The 20,354-nt window shown below is 44.4% G+C and overlaps 1 protein-coding gene and 1 long non-coding RNA gene across 11 annotated transcripts in view; one reads left to right on the top strand and one right to left on the bottom strand.

The window, feature by feature from the left end:
* The window catches only part of EBF1 (EBF transcription factor 1), a 272,703-nt gene that overhangs the window by 9,109 nt on the left and 243,240 nt on the right, over positions 1 to 20,354 (top strand). For all 10 annotated transcript variants that reach the window (XM_068698666.1, XM_068698665.1, XM_068698664.1 and 7 more), the window contains exons 5-6: positions 3,379 to 3,452; positions 9,888 to 9,956. In XM_068698666.1, the coding sequence (XP_068554767.1) occupies positions 3,379 to 3,452; positions 9,888 to 9,956 (143 nt within the window). The remainder of the gene's footprint in view (positions 1 to 3,378; positions 3,453 to 9,887; positions 9,957 to 20,354) is intronic.
* LOC137864530 (uncharacterized) lies at positions 344 to 2,952 on the bottom strand. Its single transcript, XR_011101532.1, has 2 exons — positions 2,245 to 2,952; positions 344 to 1,815 (listed from the first exon to the last, which is right to left on the bottom strand). It is a non-coding gene; the product is annotated as an uncharacterized lncRNA (long non-coding RNA).

Genomic DNA, 20,354 nt, shown 5'->3' with positions numbered 1-20,354 from the left:
AAATATTTAAGTTCAGGAGAATAAAATCTATTTCAAAATGCTTACGAGATGCACCGAGTCAAAACTACAAGAAGTAAACAAAAAGGAAAAACAAAGTCTATAATTTTCATTTCCTTTGCTGGTGTTTTGTTGTGCAACTCTGATGTGTATTTGAAGGCTTATTTTTAGCTCTGCTGTGGTCTAAGTTTATACACTGTAACTTTCACTTTATCTCTTATTAATGTGATCCCTATTTGACAAAATTGTGATGATGTTCGTGCGGCGGGGACTCCTGCCACAGTCAGCCTGTGTCAAAGCCTGAACGTTAATTAAAAAAAATCAAAAAAAAAAATAATCAGATGGCTTTGTTAAAAGAGTCTCTTTTCAAATCTTAAAGTTAAATATTTTCACAACGGTAACATCGTAGACCCTTCCTGTAAAAATACTTCTGGCAGCTATAAAGATGTGAAACTTTAGCAGTTCCTGTTTCCCTTTTGCAACTAATTGTAGAATTGGTGTTTTAGAGCAGCACCGTTTGAGGGTCTGTAACACTCTCAGGGAGTCACTCATGGGAGTAAACAGCTGGTGCTTTGCACACCCGTTTGCACAAGTATATTAGGAAATAGGAATGGGAGTTGGGGATGAGAAGTGAGCCGGGCAATTCCTCCTACTTCCTAAAATTCCCTAGAAATTCCTGGTGGAATAGGCTGTACGGAAGGACCTGCACTTAACAGTGAGAAACCGCGGTGTGCATCGGTGCAATATTAGTAGTCAAATGCAAACAAAGTGAAAAGCAAATCCTTAACGTAGACGAAGGCTGAAGAATGTCATGCACGCAAAGAAGGGATCACTGACGTTAAACACAACAGACAAGGTGATTATGTACCACAGTGTTGACTCTGTCCGTTCATTATTGCTATTTAGTTGAGTTATTTAAGCGGGTACCTGGAGGTTAAGTAAGCATAGCAGCAGGAAGAGAAGGGGAAGAGAGAGAGGAGGGGAGAAAAGAAAGGTTTTGTGTTCAGCTTGGTCATTTCTACTGCTGCCTTGAATTCACTGGCAACAAGGTAACCCAGGCTGGGCAAATTTATTTTAAGGTTTGAAAGTTTAAGAAGGGGGAGCCAAGCCCAGCAGTCCTCTCTCGGGCACCATGTCATGCTGTGCCAGGTGAGGGGGGACCGGGGGTGTTTGTCTCCACTGACAGCCTCAGGAGCAGATCTGCTCTGCGCTCTCAGAAGCAGATTATTTTTTGATTATTTGCTGATTAGGACCAACAAGAGCCCTGAGCTTTGCCCGTACCTGGCCGGTCCCACTGCCAGGTACAACCTGGTCTGGGGTTTTCTGGAGTCTTTGCAGTGTCCCTGCTGATCCTGCTGTTGTCAGCTGGTTCCTTTGGTTCCCTGGTTTTGGCTAGAATCTTCATCCTGTCTTCTGTAATGCACGGGAATGAGGATCTTCTGAATTTGTCCCAGCTCCTGATGTACACCCCCATGCGTGTCTGTACGGGCATCTTCCAAACCAGCTGTGGCCCCTGGGCCACCACCGGGAAAGCATCCCTATGTGCTGCATCCAGCAGCTGCCAGGGAAGAGAGGTCCCAGCCTGGGTCAGGGCTTTGCTGGTGGCTCTGCTGTGAGGGCTTTGCATGTATCCCACAGCCACGTTTGTGTCTCCTGCATGTGCTGGGCTCACAGCCTGTGTCCCTCTCTGGTGGGACTGAGGGGCAGAAGCTGGCGATGCTCTGTACCTGGTGCAATGGCACCGGAGGTCTCTGTTCTGTCTCCTCAGCAGCAAAATTATACTGGCTTCCAGGTTGTGGGGAAATGCACGCAGCAAAACTGAAAGGGAATGATTTAAATTAGCAGAGACAACACAGAGCCATTCCTGATATTGTTTATAGAATTGCTAAATCATTTTATAATGCATAATATTAAGATTGAGTACTACTAATATAATGATGTTAAAAAATCAGCTCATGCCTCTTCAGATTTGTGTGTCCTGGGAGTCCTGCCTCCGTTGTAGGTATGACACCTCTTACCTTTAACGGGTTATATTTGCAAGGACTGGGAAAGCAGTTCACATGATCTCACTCCATCATGTATCAAGATACTAATGAGAAAAAAACAAGGTATTTTCCACACTTTCTTATCAGAACGGTCTCATTCCATAAAATATATTTCCTCCATATAACCTACTATTTTTTTTTTAACTTTCAAAAACTAATTTAATGTTAGCTTTAGGGATACGCATATCAGATGTCATTTTACCTGCGGGTTTGTTTTCCTGATTTATTCCTAAGTCTGTATTTTAGAGGCTGGCAGGGTCCCACCACGTGTTGAGGGCAGAGCTGATGCTGGGAAGCAGGCTTGTTGATCTGATCCCGGCTGTGCACTGGCACCCTGAACGATTCAGGAACCTCAGTGCCATCAAAAGCTGCCGTTGCAAAGGCAATTTCTTTTCTGTCTTGATTTGCTGCTGGGGGCAATGGGACAACCCGGAGCAGATACTGCCCAGCTGCTGGTATTTTGGGGGTGAATCAGCAGTGACAAGCCAGGGCTGTGTGTGTGTGTGGGCAGAAAGCAAAACTCTGTCCCGATCCGATGGAAACTCTCTAGAGCGAGCGGTAACTCTGCTGGTATGTGACGCCGATCCCTCGCCGTCGCTCCCGGTCCTGCTGGTGGGAGGGCTGCAAAAATCGACTCTTCTTGAAAGGCGAATGCCCCGTCTTTCCACAGTTTTAACTCAAAGAGTTCTCCCCGTGCTATCTCAGAGTCAAATTTCCCAGGCTGGTTTATCCTCTGTTTGTTTTGGTATCCTCTGGCAGGGCCTGCTTCTCCCTTATTTATATTCCTGCAGCTCCAGAGCTGCTCTCCGGATCGCGAGCTTCAGGGGCAGAATCAGGCCCAAACACTTCCAGGAGCTACCAGGAAAGCGCCTGGGCTGCGCAGTGTGCAGCTTTTGGAATTAAAAATGCATGAGCTCTCTCTTTCTGTCCTTTTTTTTTTCTTTTTTTTTTTAAATGAATAGGACCCAAAGTATGCCAAGCCTTGCTGTTGTTTCTTTTTTTTTTTTCTTTTTTCTTTTTTTTTTTTCTCTTTCTTTTAATGCTATTAGGTTTATATTTTATTCTGAATTGAAAAGAAAATTGTGGTTGTCTTGACTACTAAAAAAACCCATCCTACACACAGCTTGAGAGATGTGCAGCGGCGAGGAGGGAATTTAGCTGTACTCAGCTTGTGTTGTTTTCCAACCACAAATCTTAAGCAGGTTCAGCGGTGACGCCGTCTCCCTACCCCGCGACTTAGCTTGCAACGCCGGCTGCGCGCTCAGTTACTGCGATGCCTTTTTTGTTTTCTCCAAACTCCACTTGATGCATAGCTAAAAATGTGTTTTGTTTCTAGGCGATAGTGTATGAAGGCCAAGACAAGAACCCAGAAATGTGCCGAGTTCTGCTCACGCATGAAATAATGTGCAGGTAAGAGCTACCCTGCTTCCAGCTAATTAGTGATGAGAAGATGAATCTGTCTCTCAAAATCTAGGTTGAACCTGCAGCTATTTTAGGACTTAAATTTATCTTTCTTGCATTAAACAATCCCAAAATAACACAGTTCGGTGTGTGTAATTAGCAGCAAGGTCTCAGTCGTCACAGCAGTTTTCAATTTATAAAGAGTTTTCCTTAACAGCACGCTACTGGTTTGCATTTAAACTCCGTAGCCCATGAAAGGTCTTCCCACCGAAATTAAGAGTCAGTTGTAGCCTTTGCCTGTCCCCCCACAATATTCCCAAAACTACGTCCCCAGTAAAATGACAAAGCACTCATTTTTGTTTGCCTGTGGATGTGCAGGAGGACGGGAAGCCAGGAGGCTTTTGGGCTGTTGCCTGAGGCTGGGCTGCCCCTCCAGCTGCTCACCCACTGCCCATGCAGCCTGAGCCAAGCAGGCGATGCTCCCCCAGCCCAGCACTGGCTGTTTTTTGCTTTTCATCAAACTTCCCCAGGCAGATCTGGCCCTGCCCTGTGCTCTGTTCCCCTGAACGTTCCCGCCTGGGGCTGGTCGCTTAAATTCAGGACAGTCAAATATCTTCTCCCCCGGGTGCGGCGCTTCTGCCGCAGGCAGCTACTTCCTTCTTCTTTCTGGCTGGTAGCGATAGGTGAAGCCTCTTCTGCTTCCTTCCCGCTGCAGGGAAGGCAGCATCCTCTCAAAGACCCTTCCGACACCTAGTAGAGCTTGACCTTGCAGTCTCATTAAAGTTAGTGGGTGTTTTTGCATGTCTGAAAAACTCATTTGTTACATGTTATTCGATGGCAGAAAATAATTCCCTGGTGGAAGACGAGGGGTTCTTGCATAAGCTCATTGTTACAATCAGTTGTTTTAAGACTGTAAAAATGCCATTGCATGCGTTGTAACTTTTACAAAACACATTTACTAAAAAGGAGTAACTTGAGGGTAAAAACTGGTACCCACTTCTAAGAGAATAAACTTGGATGAGAGTTTCCTGGTGGGGGAGAGTCTTAGACAAAATATTCAGATGGAAACTTCTCTGCTGGTTGATTTTTTTATTATTATTATTTTTTTTTAGTTATGTTTCTTCATTCTTGGGGATCTGCATGTTTGGTCCTTCCCAACAGCTCCTCTCTGATAAAACCCAGCTCGAGGGCAGCTCCCTGCAATGCTGGCAGAGAGGAGGGAGCTGCTCTCCTTGCTTTGCCAGCCTGAGTGAAACCCTACGCAACACCACAACTTGCAGGACTTGAGGGATTTTAGTTTCCATATCCTATTTTTCCAAGCTGCTTCGTTCAGCAGGTTTGTTTTTTTCTGGGAAACCAGAGAGCCCGTTGAGAGCCACCCGAGAGCAGACGGGGACCTCCAAGTGGTGCTGGAGCTGCTGCCGCTGCTGGGAGCGGGGACGTTGCTTTGCTGAGGACTCCCAGCCAGTTCTTCCTTTCCAAATGGAAACCCAGTCACGCTGACAACCCATAATTGCCCTAAAATTCATTGGCCCAATTAGCACCACTTTCGCACTAGATACCTAGCTAGGAACAATTCATGGAAATATTAAAGGAGGCCCCTGACCTGATAAGGCTGAAGTGCATGCTTTGCTTTTCTCCTGTAAGAAGCCCAGTGAAACAGTGGGTGAAATTAAGCACAAGTGCCTGCGGCGTCGGGGCCTGAATGTGCTCTTAGCCTTGGGTGATGTGCTCTGTTGGCTCTTAGACCGCAAGGTTTTAAGGTAGGAATTAATCTGCCTGCAACTCTGGCTGAGCACCCAAACTTAGGAGCAGAGCCTTTGCAGCTTTACATTGTGGTTGTGCCTGGCGGAAAGGAGAGGAGAGGAGCATCCATCCCTCCCTGCAGCAGCCCCATGGGTCTCCCTGCCAGCACCGGGATGCTCTCACAGAGCCCTTGTGCAGCAGGGAGACTTACCTATGTAATGCATTAATTTTATTACAAATACTTTAGAAACATCAAGAGTAATAAATAAATGGAAACTTTACATAGGAGGCTGAGTTTTAACCAGAAGAGCTACATCAAAGATTTACAGCCGTGTCAATATAGTTTGACTGAGATAAAATTATTTCCGTTCTGGGAACGTGGAAAGATGTGCTACGTCATTTGGAGCCGTCTTTCCCTTTATTAAAGCACTTTATGCTTTTTTCGTTCTCGAAATTCGCTTAATCAGGAGCTTTATTCCTCTCCTTGGGTTTGTTTACTGCCAGTCCTGGCTTTGTGTTTCATGAGCATAAGGTGGAGGGGTAGCAAAAAAAAAAAAAAAAAAAATCTGACCACGGTAGGCAAATGTGTGTCTGACGGGGTGGGGGAGATGTATTCAAATTTCTTACAGCTCATATTAGATATTCCCCATTTCCTCTTCTGCCTATACATTTGTAAGAGGGTGCTGTTTGTTTACCAGGCCGCTTGACCCTATTGCACAAATCTGTCATCTATTGTGCTGCTAACACTCTTTTAAATTGCAAATCTGATGCTCTTTAGGGGTCTAGAAGGGGAAAAAAATCTCTCTCCACACCATTCTGTTTCTCTTGATTTCTTGCCTGTTGTAAGTGGAAGTTGGGATGTGCTGAATTTGCACCAGGGGTGCAAATGCAGCCTCAATTATAAGCATAAAATTAGAGTCTGTTCCCCATTAATCAGCCCAGCTAATTGCTATGCACTACCATTAGCCATATGGTGTGAAAGACAGCTTGCTCTCCCTAAGATGAAATTTCTTCATTTCAGACATGAAATAGTGAGGGCTCTGTATTTTAAAATAGCTTGTTTTAGATATTTAATTTCTAAACAACTTTCAGCAGTGCTTTCTATCAAGGCTAACTGCACAATAAAACTTTGCATTTATGTGACAAAGCTGGGTATTTATAGTATACTCCAACTATGGCACGGATAAGACAAAGAATTCAAATGTACAGGAGCGTCCTGGCTGCGGTAGGGAAGCGGGGCTGAGGTTTGCTTCAGGTGGCTGTTTATTTCAAAGGCTTTCATTGTATTTTGTCAAATATAAAATCTATGCTGTTGGCAAAAATGCTAATAGCTGGGGAGAATTCACAGCCTTGGTGGAATTTATTAGTATTGTAGGAGCATGGGGAGGGACATCTATAGTTAATATTGCCTCAACAATTTCCATTATGAAACCTTCAGTGGCTTACATCTTTGCCAAACTTAAACTGTTCTGGCTGAAATGTCCTTTGCAGGGTGTCAGCCCGAGGCTGACTTTCTTTGGAAAGTTTCAGCTAAAATGGTTCAGTGATTTCTGAGAATGAGGTCGGAGTAAAATATGGTTTTTGTCTTTGCAAAATAAAATCTTTACAGCTGTTTTGTCGAGAACCTCCCGCACCTCCGCGCTCAGGAGCGAGGAGCCCATTTGGGGCAGGGGCCGCATGGCTGTGGGCTGCAGCCCGCCTCGCCGGGAGCTGCTGCAAGATGTCCCACGCGGACTCGCTAACGACTTGTTAGAGCCTGGCAGCTAAATGATCGGAAAGTCGCATTTGCGCTGGCCACGTGCCATCGCCCCGTAATTTCTCATTGTTCATTGTCCCCGCAGAAAGCCCGAGCGCACAGATACACAAAGCAGGGCTCCTCTGGGCAGCGATGCTCCTGGCTGCTGTGCCGGCTTGGGGATGGGGAGGTTTTGGGGTGCAGGGTGCCAGGGTGAGGTGGAAAACTCCTGTGTGCCCATAGTGGGGACCAGGTGGCATGGAAAAGGGATGCTCCAGCGTGGGGAAGGGAAAGGGAGGAAGACGATGCGGAGCAAGGCAGCAGGAGGGCAGCAGGTCCCCAGAGGGCCGGGTTACTATTGAGGACTATTTGTTTTAAAAACAAACCAAGCAGTTTTTGCAGTTTTTTATTGTGATTCAGAGTGACATGTTGCCTGAGCCCTGGCTCCCTGTCCCACCCGGGGAGGGACATTCCCGAGGGACAGTCCAGGAGCTGGCAGTTGGAGCCTCTCACTGCACCTTCAGAGCCTGTGGGGAGCTGGAGGACTTCTTGGAGACATGGAGAAACTCCTGGGAGTTTTAAGATTCCTTTGGGGAAAGGATTGAAAAGGTGCTGAACATTTAGGAACTTTTTCAAAGTGTTCAGTAAACACTAAAATCCAAAGCTTTCAAAGCAAGTTGAATGCTTATGCCATGAGAAGTGATCTAAAACTCAGGGTTTGTGCGATGCCTTGATTTTCTGCATGGAAAAACAAAGGTAGATGAAGCCTGTAATTCTGCTGGTGACGGGGAGGCTACTACTACTAATAAATTAATAAACCTCAGCTTGACTTTTTATTTTTAAAAGGCCTTTTGCTCAGGCCTATTGGAGAATCCTCTTGGGACACCCACACTAAGCGGAGAGGCCACCCCATGAGCAGCGCCGTGTCCTCCCTGCTCTCCAGGCCAGCCTGTCCCCAGCGGCCACCTCGTGGCTCTGTCCCACTCAGGGCTAGAGCATCCCTGGCCCCGTCTCCTTTTGGGCCAGCACCCGGGAAGGTGCAGGGGGATGCGGGGGTCCGCCTGGCGTGGCGGGGAGCCTGGGAACCTTCGCTCGCCTGCGTTAGTGTGGCAATTTCTGTCCCTGCAGTCTGCTGGGAGAATGTCAGGACTAGCCCTGATTCGCTTCAGTCACAAGAACTGCATTGTCTTAACTTGTGCCAACTCTGTTTCTAATTACATTTTAATCATTTAAAAATGATTAGCAGTTTTTATTGCCTTGTTTGTGGGTAAATTTTCTCACCCCACACATTCTAGCTGCACTCCAATGACAAGTCCTTTTATAGGCAAAAAAGCCCCCCGAACGTCCACATGACTATTTACCTACAGCATATTTTATTCCTTCCTAAATTTTAATGCTTTCTGGGTGCCAAGGCTCTTGCATTTTTTTGGTGGATCAATTGTGGTATTGTGCTGTAAAATTAAGCAGTTTTTTTTGGCAATCCTAAACAATGTAACTTCCACCGAAATGAAGATACCGCACATGTGTTAACTGTGAAAAGTTTCAGCCCTGAATAGTTGCCTTGAAGCTTTTTGCGGTGAAAAGAATTATGTATTTTCCTCTCTTTGAAAACAATTTTTTTTCTTCTTTTGGAAACCATGTTTAAACAGTCTGTTTTTGTAAAAGCTCACCCCCCCCTTTTTTTTTTGTTATCTTTAGTGTGGTTAGTTGCTTTATTGCTAATCTTGGTGGGTAACTGTATATTATTCACTCTATTGTTCAGCAACACAAGAGAACCTTTGTCATACTCCCAACAGGGCTATTTATATAGCATGGCACTTCTGCGGGCTTCTTCCTGCGCTGATGTTCCTCCACCTTTTTGGGAAAAAGAAAATAGTCCACCCGAGCAGGAGGGCAAGTAGCGGGTGGCTGCTGCGGGATGCACAAAGCCGGCTGCTGACACACGGCGATGTGCAGGCCCTGGGACACTGCTTGAAATGAGCACGGTGCTTCCCAAAGGCATGTGGCACACAGCTGGGGCTCACCAGGAGTTCTGCTGAGCAGCAAAGTGTACCCACGTCTGGCCAGGGAGAGCTGAGGGGGTGGCCCCATGCTCCACCACTTGGTGCCACCACGGGGTGCCGTCCCCATGCCTGGCATCTCTGTTCCTGTCCCCAAGCCCTCACCCTGCAGAAGCCAGGATCTGGTGTCCAGTTCTCACAACAAGGGCTTGTCCCCAGCCATTTAGCATCTTTGTGCAAATGCCGAGCCACCTTCGTTCAAAGTCCTAGCCTTAAGGCCAGTGATGGTGCCAGGCTTTGGCAGACAGAGCTGGTGCTTCACGTGCCGGCTTTGCACCCGACCTGCTGCAGGCACCAGCCACAGAACGGTGCTCTCCTGGCACAAACAGACACCAGCGTGCTCCAAAAACCAGGGAAATGGGCAAACTCCCACATAACAGCCCAGCAGTGCTTGCATTTTAGTTCCCCCCTTAGCAGCAATATTTCTTAAAGGGAGAATAATTGTGCTTTTGGATTTCGGAGGGAGGTTTCCTGGCAGCTGAGACTTCAGCTCTGTGTAAAAGTAGGAAAACTGTGCGGCCACATAACATAAGTGGTAAGCAAATGTAAAAGCTGTGTTCAGGGAAGAAAAAGCCACCTTATTCTGAGTGCATATGTATATGGGACAACTGTTAAACCCCATGGATAAAAGACCACAAACAGACAGGTCTCCCTGTTTCGGATGATCCTTGAATTATTATTTGTGAAAGGGGCAAAACCCCTCTCTTTTTATATTTTCCATTGTTAACCAGCTGTGCAAGAAGTTAAACACAGTAATTAACCCATATGTGACCCGCTGCATTTGACTGATTTCCAGGCAGGGACGGAGCGGTAACTCTAGCCGGCAATTTGAACCCACCATGTTCGTAATGATGATTTTACAGTGTAATGGTCGCACTAAATCCTTTCACTTTTGCTCTGTAGCCGCTGTTGTGACAAGAAAAGCTGTGGCAACAGAAATGAGACTCCATCAGATCCAGTGATAATTGACAGGTAAGGACTGCTATTGTTTCCTTCGATTTGCTTTTTTTTTTTTTTCTTCTTTTCCTCCTCATTATAATGAAACACCTGCCCTGTGTTGCTAATGGGGAAGAATTAGGAGTATATATGGAGGAAATTTTGTTTTTGATACCAAATTAGTTGTGCTTTGCAATTGCGATTGCCATGGAAGGGCCATATGGGGCTAACGGAGCGACCTGCTCGTTGGAGGGCTCCAGTGCTTGCAACTGATTCATGTGCATAAAGAAGAGATTTTTCTTTCTGACTTTCTGTGGCTCAATTCACATGCTGTGCCAGGGAAGCTTCAGGAATAAAATAATAATAGTTTGTGATTTATGAAATGTGGTTGGGTGCTTATAAATATTTAACTTTTATTTGAAAAATGTTTGAATCATTATCACTTTTAGCTACAGTAGTTCTGTTGGGTGCAATCCATCTACATTTTAAGGTTTTTATTTATGCATAAAAACAGTTAAAAAAATAGATCTGCAAACTAAGGGGTTTTTCTCCTGTGATTTTCTTTGGTTGGAATACTATTTTGACTGTATTGTCAGTTGATTAATTCGTTTTTGCCCATCTTAATTATTGTGTTTTTAAACAGATCCATATTGCTAATCTGACATCACCGAGTAAATCACTGTAGCACAATACATCTATTTTAGTTGTTCTGAGCCATGTGCAGTTTCTGTGCTTGCAAATTATGCAAAATGGTACCAAATAGTCATTTTTACATTTTAATTGTCAAAAATCATTGTACGAAGCCGTGCGCAATAACCAGGTTATTATGCAGCATTACTCTATAAGAGTTAAATGGCCATGAAGTACTGAATCTGTCTGTCATCAGCTGGGGAAAGCAATACCACTGCGCTAATCTGCGCGTACAGGGACCCTGAAGGGAAACTATCTATGCATACAGGAGCGGGAGTATGGAGTGGTGTGCTTCTCCTGGTGTTATTGTCTGAGTTAATGTTTGCTATATGAGGTTCAAAGCGCCTTCCGTGCCAGCGTGCGTGGTTTTATGACAAAAGGTGAAGGGGTTTGGTGTGCGGAGTGCCAGGCAGGGAGGAGGGGGGTGGCAGAGCCTGGCCGGGCACTGCGCTGCTGCAGGCTGCCAGATTGATAGCTCTGGGTTGAATTTGTTAAGAAAGTGCATACATTGGAAGCTTATCGCAGGTGTTTTGATTAGCTATAATCAGTAATCCCAAGAATGTTTAAATCTCAGAAGATGTATCTACCTATTTTAACTAGGCGTATTTTCATCTTCTGTGAGCATTAGGTAGCACCAGGGAAAGCAGGGGAAAAAAAACCCACTGTGAAATCTGTATAGAGATGTGTTTTATAAGCATGCTGCAGACCTGAACACTATAAACATGGTGTTAGAGTGGCATTTTGAGCGACATGAAAGCTACAAAATTCACATGAATTTTTCATTGTACTGGAAAGTGAGATGTTAAGATGCTAATGGCAGGTTTACGGAAATATTTTGTTTAACTATCTAGTATGCAAAACTGCTAGTTGCAAATCATTTAAAATTATGAAAGCCAGAGATGCTGTCTGTTACATGCTTCTTATAAACAGAGGGAAACTCTTACATGAAAAATCAGACTTAGCTTCCTAGCAGTGATCAATTCATCAATATTTACATTAATCGATGCAAAAGATTCAAATTCTGAAGATTATATTTAAAACACAACTAAACATGATTTAAGGCTCATCTTACAAGCTTTACCTCACCACCTGCACTAAATCACATTTGGCTGGTGAATGGGTTAAGCTTTTAAGTTCTTCACTTGGTTTTAAATTGTGACTTTGATACAGAAGGTTGATATGACTGTGGTTTGAATAACATTTGATTTTGACCTGTTCCTGTGGGTTGCAGTGGTATAAGAAATTTGACTCAGCAGTACTGTAATTAGCCCTCCCCGTGTTTTTGAAACAGGATTGTGTTACCTGGATTGCATTAGTGTGGCTTCTATTGTTGCCGCTTCGCATCTGTCCCAGTAGGGTACTTAAAACCTTTTCTTGGCCAGGGCTAGTTCAAACAATTTAGGCCAAATAAGTATGTGCTTTATACAGTTAGTGGCTTTAGTGATGCTTCTTGTGACATTTATCCTATTCATTTTTTTCCTCCCTTTTGGTTTGGAAAGGATGAAGCGATCTATGTGGAGCCTTTTTACCTTAAAATGAGCCCGTTAAAATTGTTCTAACACTGAAACGCCTGCACAAGTCAGCACATGTGTTTAGTTGTACTCTATTGTCACTTCTGCATGCACACAATTTTAAACTATTATGTCAATTGATATGCAAAACCATATTTAGCTATTTTTATTTGCATGTGAGCTTACAGAATTCATTTACCATTTGGGCTAAAGCACTCCCACATGCCTTACAGTCTGATAAAGCTTCGCCTATGGATTTAATCTAACTCTTGCATCAAATCCTACGAATCCACAGAGTCTGACCTAACATAGAATTTACAATAAAATCTATCTATGGGATTTTTGACATATGTACTTACATGGAAATGCTATCCTCTTCTTACATGCTGGAATACTATTCTGGATTGATTAATTCTCTTTGATGAGGCTAGAGAAACTTGGGATAGAGGGAACTCAGTCTTTGTGGTGGTTTAGTTAACTTGGCGAAGAGGCTCTCTGGCAACTTCAAAGTTACATGTGTTGTGTTCTTTTTCAAACCCTAGATGTATATGAAAAGTAAATCGCATATTTTTATTTAATCAAAATGTGGGATTTAAAAAAAAAATCTGTAGTTGCGTTTGAAACAGGATATGACTTTATCCTTTGTAAAATTGCTTTATAGTTTGCCCCATTATAGTATCAGCGGATATAGCAGTGAAAGGGACCTAAAGAAATTTATACTCATAGAGCGATCTAAATTTTCTCTGGAGAACAAAATAAATCTCTTATGCTTATAGAGAGCAGTCATTTCAAGGAAGTTTCTTGGAAACCTGTGTGTGTCTGAATCATCTCCTTAGCATAGCCTGTATATTTTATCACTAATCCAGTTACATGTGTTCAGATGAAGCTCTGATGAACAGGAACTCATTTTAAAAGGGGTATTATTGTCACAATACAAATGCACAATTCCTCCTACAAGTACAGTAGCAGGGCTGTATTGTAATCATACTTAAAGAAAACACAGAGCACTTCCTGTTATTAAATTAAATTCTAGATTGATTTAACATTCAAATTGTAACTCATATTTGAATTTAAAAGGTTTGCAATAAAATTCCTGTGAAGAAATTGAATAAATTGTAGTTTTATTACCACTCTGGATATCCTGGTGTCCTAACCTTTTTCCTTATAGTTATCTTAGTTCAATAAATAAAACCTCATTAGACTATTCCCATTTCAACGAGTTTATTAAATTTTACAGGAGTAATTAGCATAAGCTGTGCTAATTTTTCTGGAAGACTAATGAGAGAGCTTCCTAATTAGGTTTGCTTTGTAAGAATCAGAAAAGATGATAATGACAAAAGTCACATAGGGGAGAAAGTGGGGCTTTAGATTATTCCTTGGTTCAGGAAAGAGGCTCCTCTCTCACCGTTCTGCTCCAAACTCTTAAACCCAATTTACCACTGTGGGGACCAGTATTTAGTGGTGTTACCCATGCCTGTGGGGGATTCCTTACCTTTTATGGCTGGATCCAGTAAAACAGGAGCCCTATTGACAGATAAAATAGAAATGAGCACCGCAATCCCAAATATAGTGGCGGAAAAGGCTCTGCACTGAGGATCATGCTTTGCCCCCCGACCCTGCACGCCAGGGTGCGATGCTGCAGGGACAAGGGGCTGTGAACAGCCTGTGTGGCAACTGCTGCTCCATCCCAAATCTTGCTTCTTCCCACTGTATGTCAGCAGGCTGATGCTGTGACCTGAAATCGACTTTGCTGAGGTTTGCTGATGAGACCTACTTCAGGAATTTCTTGCTTGGAGAGACTTCCTCGGGCTGGGGTGCAGGATGCTGAGCTTTGTGCAGGAGCTGCCCAGGGGCTCTGTGCCCAGCACGGGAAGGACAAGGGGCTCTCCTGGCCCTGGTCTAGCCAAGGCATTGAAGCTCTTCATATGCCAATTCAAGTGCTGCTTCTGAGGAATAAGGCTCCCTCTGGCTTTGCAGAAGTGGCTGATGCATTTCCAATGTGATCAGAGCCCTTGTCAGTGGAGCAGGGGTGGGAACTTACAGACTGCAGGCTGTGATATTCTTTCTGCTTTATTATCAGATGACACGGAGGGGTTTTAATGCACGGCCTGCTGCTGCACGTGTTGGAAAGGCCTGTGCACTTTCGACACCTGCTGTACAGGATGCTCGGCCGGGCCGCCTGTGATCCCTCCCCAGCACATCCACCCGCTGCGGCTACAGAGGGAGCTGGCTTTCCTACAGATGTTTCTGAGATCTTTCAGGCCTTAACCTGACAAATTTTATGTTTGTGGGTAGGATTTCATTGTGCAATGGCATGAAAAGAGGCGTGAATGACTTTCAATGTCTCCGTTTTACTGCTTTACAAGTCATCGCGCAGTGGATTGTATTTTACGGGCCCGATCATCTTTTCATCCTAAATAGCAGGCAGGTGGAAAAGTGACATGCAGGGCTGCATCGCCCTCTCTGCATCCTCCCCCTGAAGGCACTTGTTGGGCGGATGTGGCAATCACTGCCTCCTGCAGCAGCTTTCTGTGCTGAACCCAGCTGTGGTGGGGTGGGGGCAGGTGCTGGTGTCCCGCTCCCCTCCTGGGGACCGGGCTGCAGGAGGCTGGGGGCTGCATCCCACCTCAATCCCTGGGCACTGCGTGAGGCTTTGTCTCAGAGCTGTGCTGGTGAAACCCTCTGGGCCCCTACAGAGGACGGGCAGAATTTGGCCAGCAGCGTTTCGCGCGAGCTCCCGGAGCCTGTGAACCCGTACATTGCTGAGAGGGGAGGGACGCCAGCAAACATCCTCGAGGACTTGGTTACGATTGACGCATCTGAAAAGCATTACCCTAAACATTTCCCACATGACTCAGGCAGCCAAAGGCACTTTGAGACTTCGTGAGATACATGGGAGACTCTGATCAGTAGATGCTTCTCTCACAGTGAATCAGGCCAAAATACACCTCTTCCAAGGCTCCTAATAGTGTCTGTCCTCTTCGTGGTGAAGAAATCACCAGAGCTGGGGATAACTTTGCAAGGGCCCTTGCAAAAATCCCTCTCGGTTTCAGTCTCTGCGGGTTGGCACGTATCTCTGTTGCTTCAAAATTCATTTATTTTGCTCTTGGGGTTGAGTGAACTTGGTCAGGGTCAAAGCAGCTCCCACTTATTGTTTGCTTCATTTCTCCTCCCCCACCCCCGAGTATAGGAATTTTTATATAATTTCAAAACTATTATGCAAAACCTTAATTTGGTCTCAGCTTCACTTCAGGAGGTTTGTGAATTTCTCAGAAAACCTGTTCTGAGTTTTCAGTTTGTTATAAAACCCCAAACCAGGCAAGTTTTATGTGGTTTTGGGTTTCACTGCAAACATTTCACACTACTCTAATAGTTGCTTGCTTCTCTCAGTGATGCCTTTTGAATCTGCAGCTAGCATTTTGGGCTTTATTTCACCATGATCTTATGCCTGATTATTACTATTTAATATGGTGGTGCTGTGACAGGGGCTCCTGTCACACAGGAGACTCATTGTGCTGGGCACTGTGTGCTCCCCAGGCAGGTCGATGAGCCCATACCTGAAGTGGCTCTCCTGACACAGTTTACAAATTTTTCTGTGGAGAACAAAAAACTTAGTCTTGCATTGAATTTCTGGGGATTAGGGAAGCTGAAGACCGGTTTACTCGATTGCTTTTGGCAGTGGGCTGTCATCTTTAGTGCCTACCAACAGCTCCTGGGGACAGGGCCAGCTGTGCTTCCCATGCTCTGTCAGTCCAGAGGGGTTATTTGTGTGTGTGTGGGATGTGCTGGACCTGCTGCCTTTGAAGGTGATTGTGAAGACCTCATGAATTTGGGCATGGGCTGGACCATGTTTCCCTTTGCTCACAAAGGGTGCTATTTGTGTCCTGTGCCTTAATATCAATTCCACCTGTGTCCCGAAGCAGGGAGGGTGTGCTTGGCACACAGGCCACCCTGCACAGCTCAGGGTCAGGTTTTCTGTTTTCAAGAGTGGGGACTTTGGGGAAAAAATACTGGCTTTTTCCTCCTATGGACGTACGCAACGTTTCTAGTGTGGGTAAATTTCCTGTCTCATCTTAACACCTGATTTATTTCTGCATTTGCTGCTGCAACGGTAATGCACACATAACTAGCCAAATAAGAGCAATAGGAAAAGGTATTTGCAAAGATCATCCTCAGTTTTAATGCAGATTAGCTAAAATTGTTCTGAATGTGAAACAAGTGTCTTATATCTAGCGCAGCATTTACTGGGTGAGAACCTAACCCGCTCTGCTCTGCTGGAGCTCAGGCGTATGAGTGGTTTTCTTCCTGTGAGCAGTCATAAATGTTTGCATGTTCTAGCCACTGAAATGTATTCTTATAAGTAATTGGACACATCTACCAAAATATCTATGCTAAATTCAAGTTTGCTTTTGCCTGCTGAACGTAAATATTTTTAATATTACAACTAATAAAGTTAAAGGAGAGGAAGAAACAATTGTAGGTTTCTGTGTAAATCACGACTGAGATAATTTTCTAGAAATGGATTTTACATCGTCCCTGTAGCACTAATGGTAAACACTGGTATGAATTTTCTCTGCAGCATCAAGGTGTTTTCTTTCTTTCTTTTTTTTTTTTTTTTTTTGTAACAGTTCTGGAAAAGTACAGAAATCCATACAAAGTTCCCAGTGTGTCCCATTAGCAACTTTACATAGGTAGCTTGTGATCAGAATATATTACTGTATCAAATGAGTGTTTACTTTTTTTTTTTTTCTCCTAAAGACAGTATTTTAGAGGTTTTTAAAGCACAACGAATAATTTTCTACCCACTTTTTAAAAATAGTGTTTGGAAATAGGAAATGTGAAAACATATTTTTTGGTGCAGTTAATATACGAATTATATGAAATTAGTTATTAAAAGGCTTTATTTCAAGTCACTGAAATTACATACTGGACAGTCGTAAGGTGACCCAGATATAGAGCCTTTCACTGCAGCCACTGAAGCGCTATGAACAGTGCTGTTTTGTCTTTGGTTTCTTGCTGCCTCTAAAGGTGTAGGCAGATGAAGATAACTTTAAAAAGAGCGATTTCTCCAATTACAAGCTTTTGTCCAAGAGAAAAGAGAGATTTTTTATTTTTTTTTTTATTTTTTTAGTCTAGCAGCATTCACTATAACAAAATTAAATTCCTTTAATCTGACAAGAAGCCGAGTTTGGCACTGAGCTGGGATTTTTGGACAGAGAGCCAGCAGGAGCTGCTCTGTGCCCCCTGCTGTGATGGGATGGGGTGGTCTGGGACCTGGTGTCCCTGCGTGGTGAGGAGCGGGGTCCCCAGCCCCTGCCTGGTGGTCGGGGCAGGGGGGGCAGCTGAGCCACAGCCCCCAGCAGGCACCTGGCTGGGTCCAGCCGGCTTTGTACCGATGCGGTGATGTCCAAAGTGGCATTCCTCAACTACGGCATCTTGCTAACCGTCTGAGGCACAATAGTTCTGTAATGTAATATAAAAAGTAATGGTGTTAGCTAACACATCCTTAATAAGATATTGTCCGCTGCTCTGCCATATGCTCCCGAGCAGGCTTTCCCTCTGTGGGGCTTTTGAGTTCTCTCAATAAGATTATTTCAAATACTCTAATCCTGAATCATTGACATGAATACAAAAGCCTAGTGACATCTAATAGATGCCTCTTAGCTTTGCTTTTCCTCTTGTTCCTTTCCTTTTTCTTCTCTTTTTACCTGACAAAAAGCTTACAGACACTTGGGCTCTGTCTCTCAGTACCAGCATGTGGGTCCCCTCGTGAAATATAAAGGAGGAAAAAGGGCTGACATAGGGCTGATAAGCCACAGAGCAAAGGACCATAGATTAAAAGTAAATGCCAGTAAATCCTACCCTGTACACTCAGTTGTTCTTTTATTGTTTTCTTTAACTCTTCCAGTGCCTATACCAGGCCAGAAAGAGATGAAAAATGGGGTTAAAAAAAGGTGATGCTGCAATGCCTTAGTGCTGTCGGGTCCAAAAGCCAGCTGCACACTTGGGTTTTCTTGGCTCTCCTCTTCCCCTGACTCTCTCATCAGAGTTGCAAACCGGTTCAGCTAATCACATCATTCAATGGGTAGGTCATTTTTCGAAGATTAATTTTTTTTCATCTTTTCAAAAAAAAAAGGGAAAAAAGAGAGAGACCCCAAGTGACGTGATTGTGACCCTGGAAAGCCTAAATATTATCTAAAGTAAATGTTAGGAAGAATTAGTATCCCAGTGTGAGTGTCCAGCAGTAAAAAAGGATTTGCTTCTTGTTAGTGCTGTCTCAATGACTGCTGGAGAGAGAAAAGCTGTTCATTTACTGATTCCAGAACTTGGCTTTGGAAAAACTACTTGGTACAGGACGCAGCCAGGGGCTATAGTGGGTTAAAAGGAAACTGCATTCAAAATGTAATCATTTTCCGTAATTTTCTCCATGATTTTGCTGGGAGCCTCTCAGGCTTTCCTGACCAGGATAACTATCCACTTCCACCCAGTTGAGTCAGGTCTTCTCTGTAATCTCCCTGAATATAATCTTTCAGTTGGATTTTTTGGCATCTGCATCACTACATAACCATTGGCTGCCTTCCCAGATGTTAAGTCACTTTGATAAGTGGATGTTAAAAACCACTTTACCTAGCTCAGATTTTGTAGAAAGATGACACAAGAAGAGGAGAAATGTATTCTGTATTCATTATAAAGTTCTTTGCTCTAAAAGAAGAAGAAAATTAGCCACACTCAGAGCTATTAAGACCTGATGTTAGCGTCTCCCCCAGCCTGCTCTGTGCGCCTCTGCATCGCTCGCACGTTCCTGCGTGAGCCAGGATTTGGCCACAGACGTGTGCCTGCCCTGTGGCATGTTTTGGCTGGGGGAGAGAGGAAGGATCTGGACATGTTTTGTGCCCCACTGCCAGTGTCAGGATTTGGTGCTTTTTTGAGAAAAACAAGGGAGTCCCATGCATTACAACGGAGTTCCCTGTGTAACCTGGGACTTTTCTGGCCTCAGAATTTATTTCTCGAGATGGGGTTTCTGACAGAATTTTTTTTTTTTTTTTTTTTTTTTTTTTTTTTTTTTTTTACTTTTTTTCTCTTGTCTCTTGGTCTTGGGTTTCCGTTGGCACCATGGGCTGGTGCCACTGGTGGGTCTGGAGGCCCTGCTGGGCTGGCCAGGCTTCCACTGATGCTGCAGGAGGGGCTGCACAGCAGTATTGAGAGGTGGCCTTGCCCTAAGGACCTCGGCAGGAAAGGCAAGACCTCGGCTGCACGTGCCTGTTATCTATCTTCTAACCTATCTATACTTTTATTTATTTTAAAGCATAGTGAGCTCAACAGTAGTTCTGGCATTCTGAAAAATGGAATAAACTGTACCACGGCGTAGGAGGAAAACTCCTCACAAAACTCCATTATGTGTACGCAAATTGTCGTCTTGTATCCTGTGTGGCAGGAGAGAGGAACTTCTCTTTTTCTTTCCAAAGGATTGCCCTGCTGTGACAATGGTAACTTAATTTGTCAGAAATTACAAGAACATTAATACATCATGCCCTAATGCGTCATTAGTGCATTAATACTTTCCGAGTCATCGGAGTTTTTCTAATAAATGCCTTCAAAGTCGGCTGGGCATTCATAAATTTGAGTTTTCAGTATGATAATTGTAATTGAGACACCTATTTTCCGTGATTAATTCTTGGAGTCGGTATATAACAGTCAGTGTTGTTGACATTCGCAGCCACCCGCACTTGAAAGAATAACACGGCGTTAGTTAATATTTGCGTTACTGTAAAGTGGCATGATTTAAAAAAAAAAAAATACGGGAGACTGTTCTCAGGGAAACAAAAGAGAATTTTGGGAATGCTTTTTGCCATGGAAACACAGTTATCGCTCATTAATCTGTCACGTATGGAACAAGTTCCAGACTACAACACACTTCAGTGCGGCGGCGGTCCCGGGGGCTTCGCCTCCTTGCCTGCGCTCCCTTTAACCTGCCGGCAGCACCGCAGGGGTTAAGGGCTGCAGCCCGCTCCCACAGACCCCATTGTGTGCATGGTTGGCTCCCAAAAAGTGGGGTTCCCCCCAGCTTGGGGCCACCTGAGGGCTGGACCCCACCACCTACCCGCAGGTCCCCAGGCACCCATGGGGTTGGGGGAGCTGACCCCATGGTGCTGCTCTCCGGCTTTCGGGCACGCGGGTGTCTCCAGGAGGAAGGAAGTTTTTTTTCCCCTTGGTTTCCAAGATAAGGTGTCAT

This window comes from Anas acuta, chromosome 14, assembly GCF_963932015.1.
Source record: "Anas acuta chromosome 14, bAnaAcu1.1, whole genome shotgun sequence".
Lineage (NCBI taxonomy): Eukaryota > Metazoa > Chordata > Aves > Anseriformes > Anatidae > Anas > Anas acuta.
Note: the sequence above shows the minus strand (reverse complement) of the source record. Positions and strands in the feature narration are given on the sequence as shown.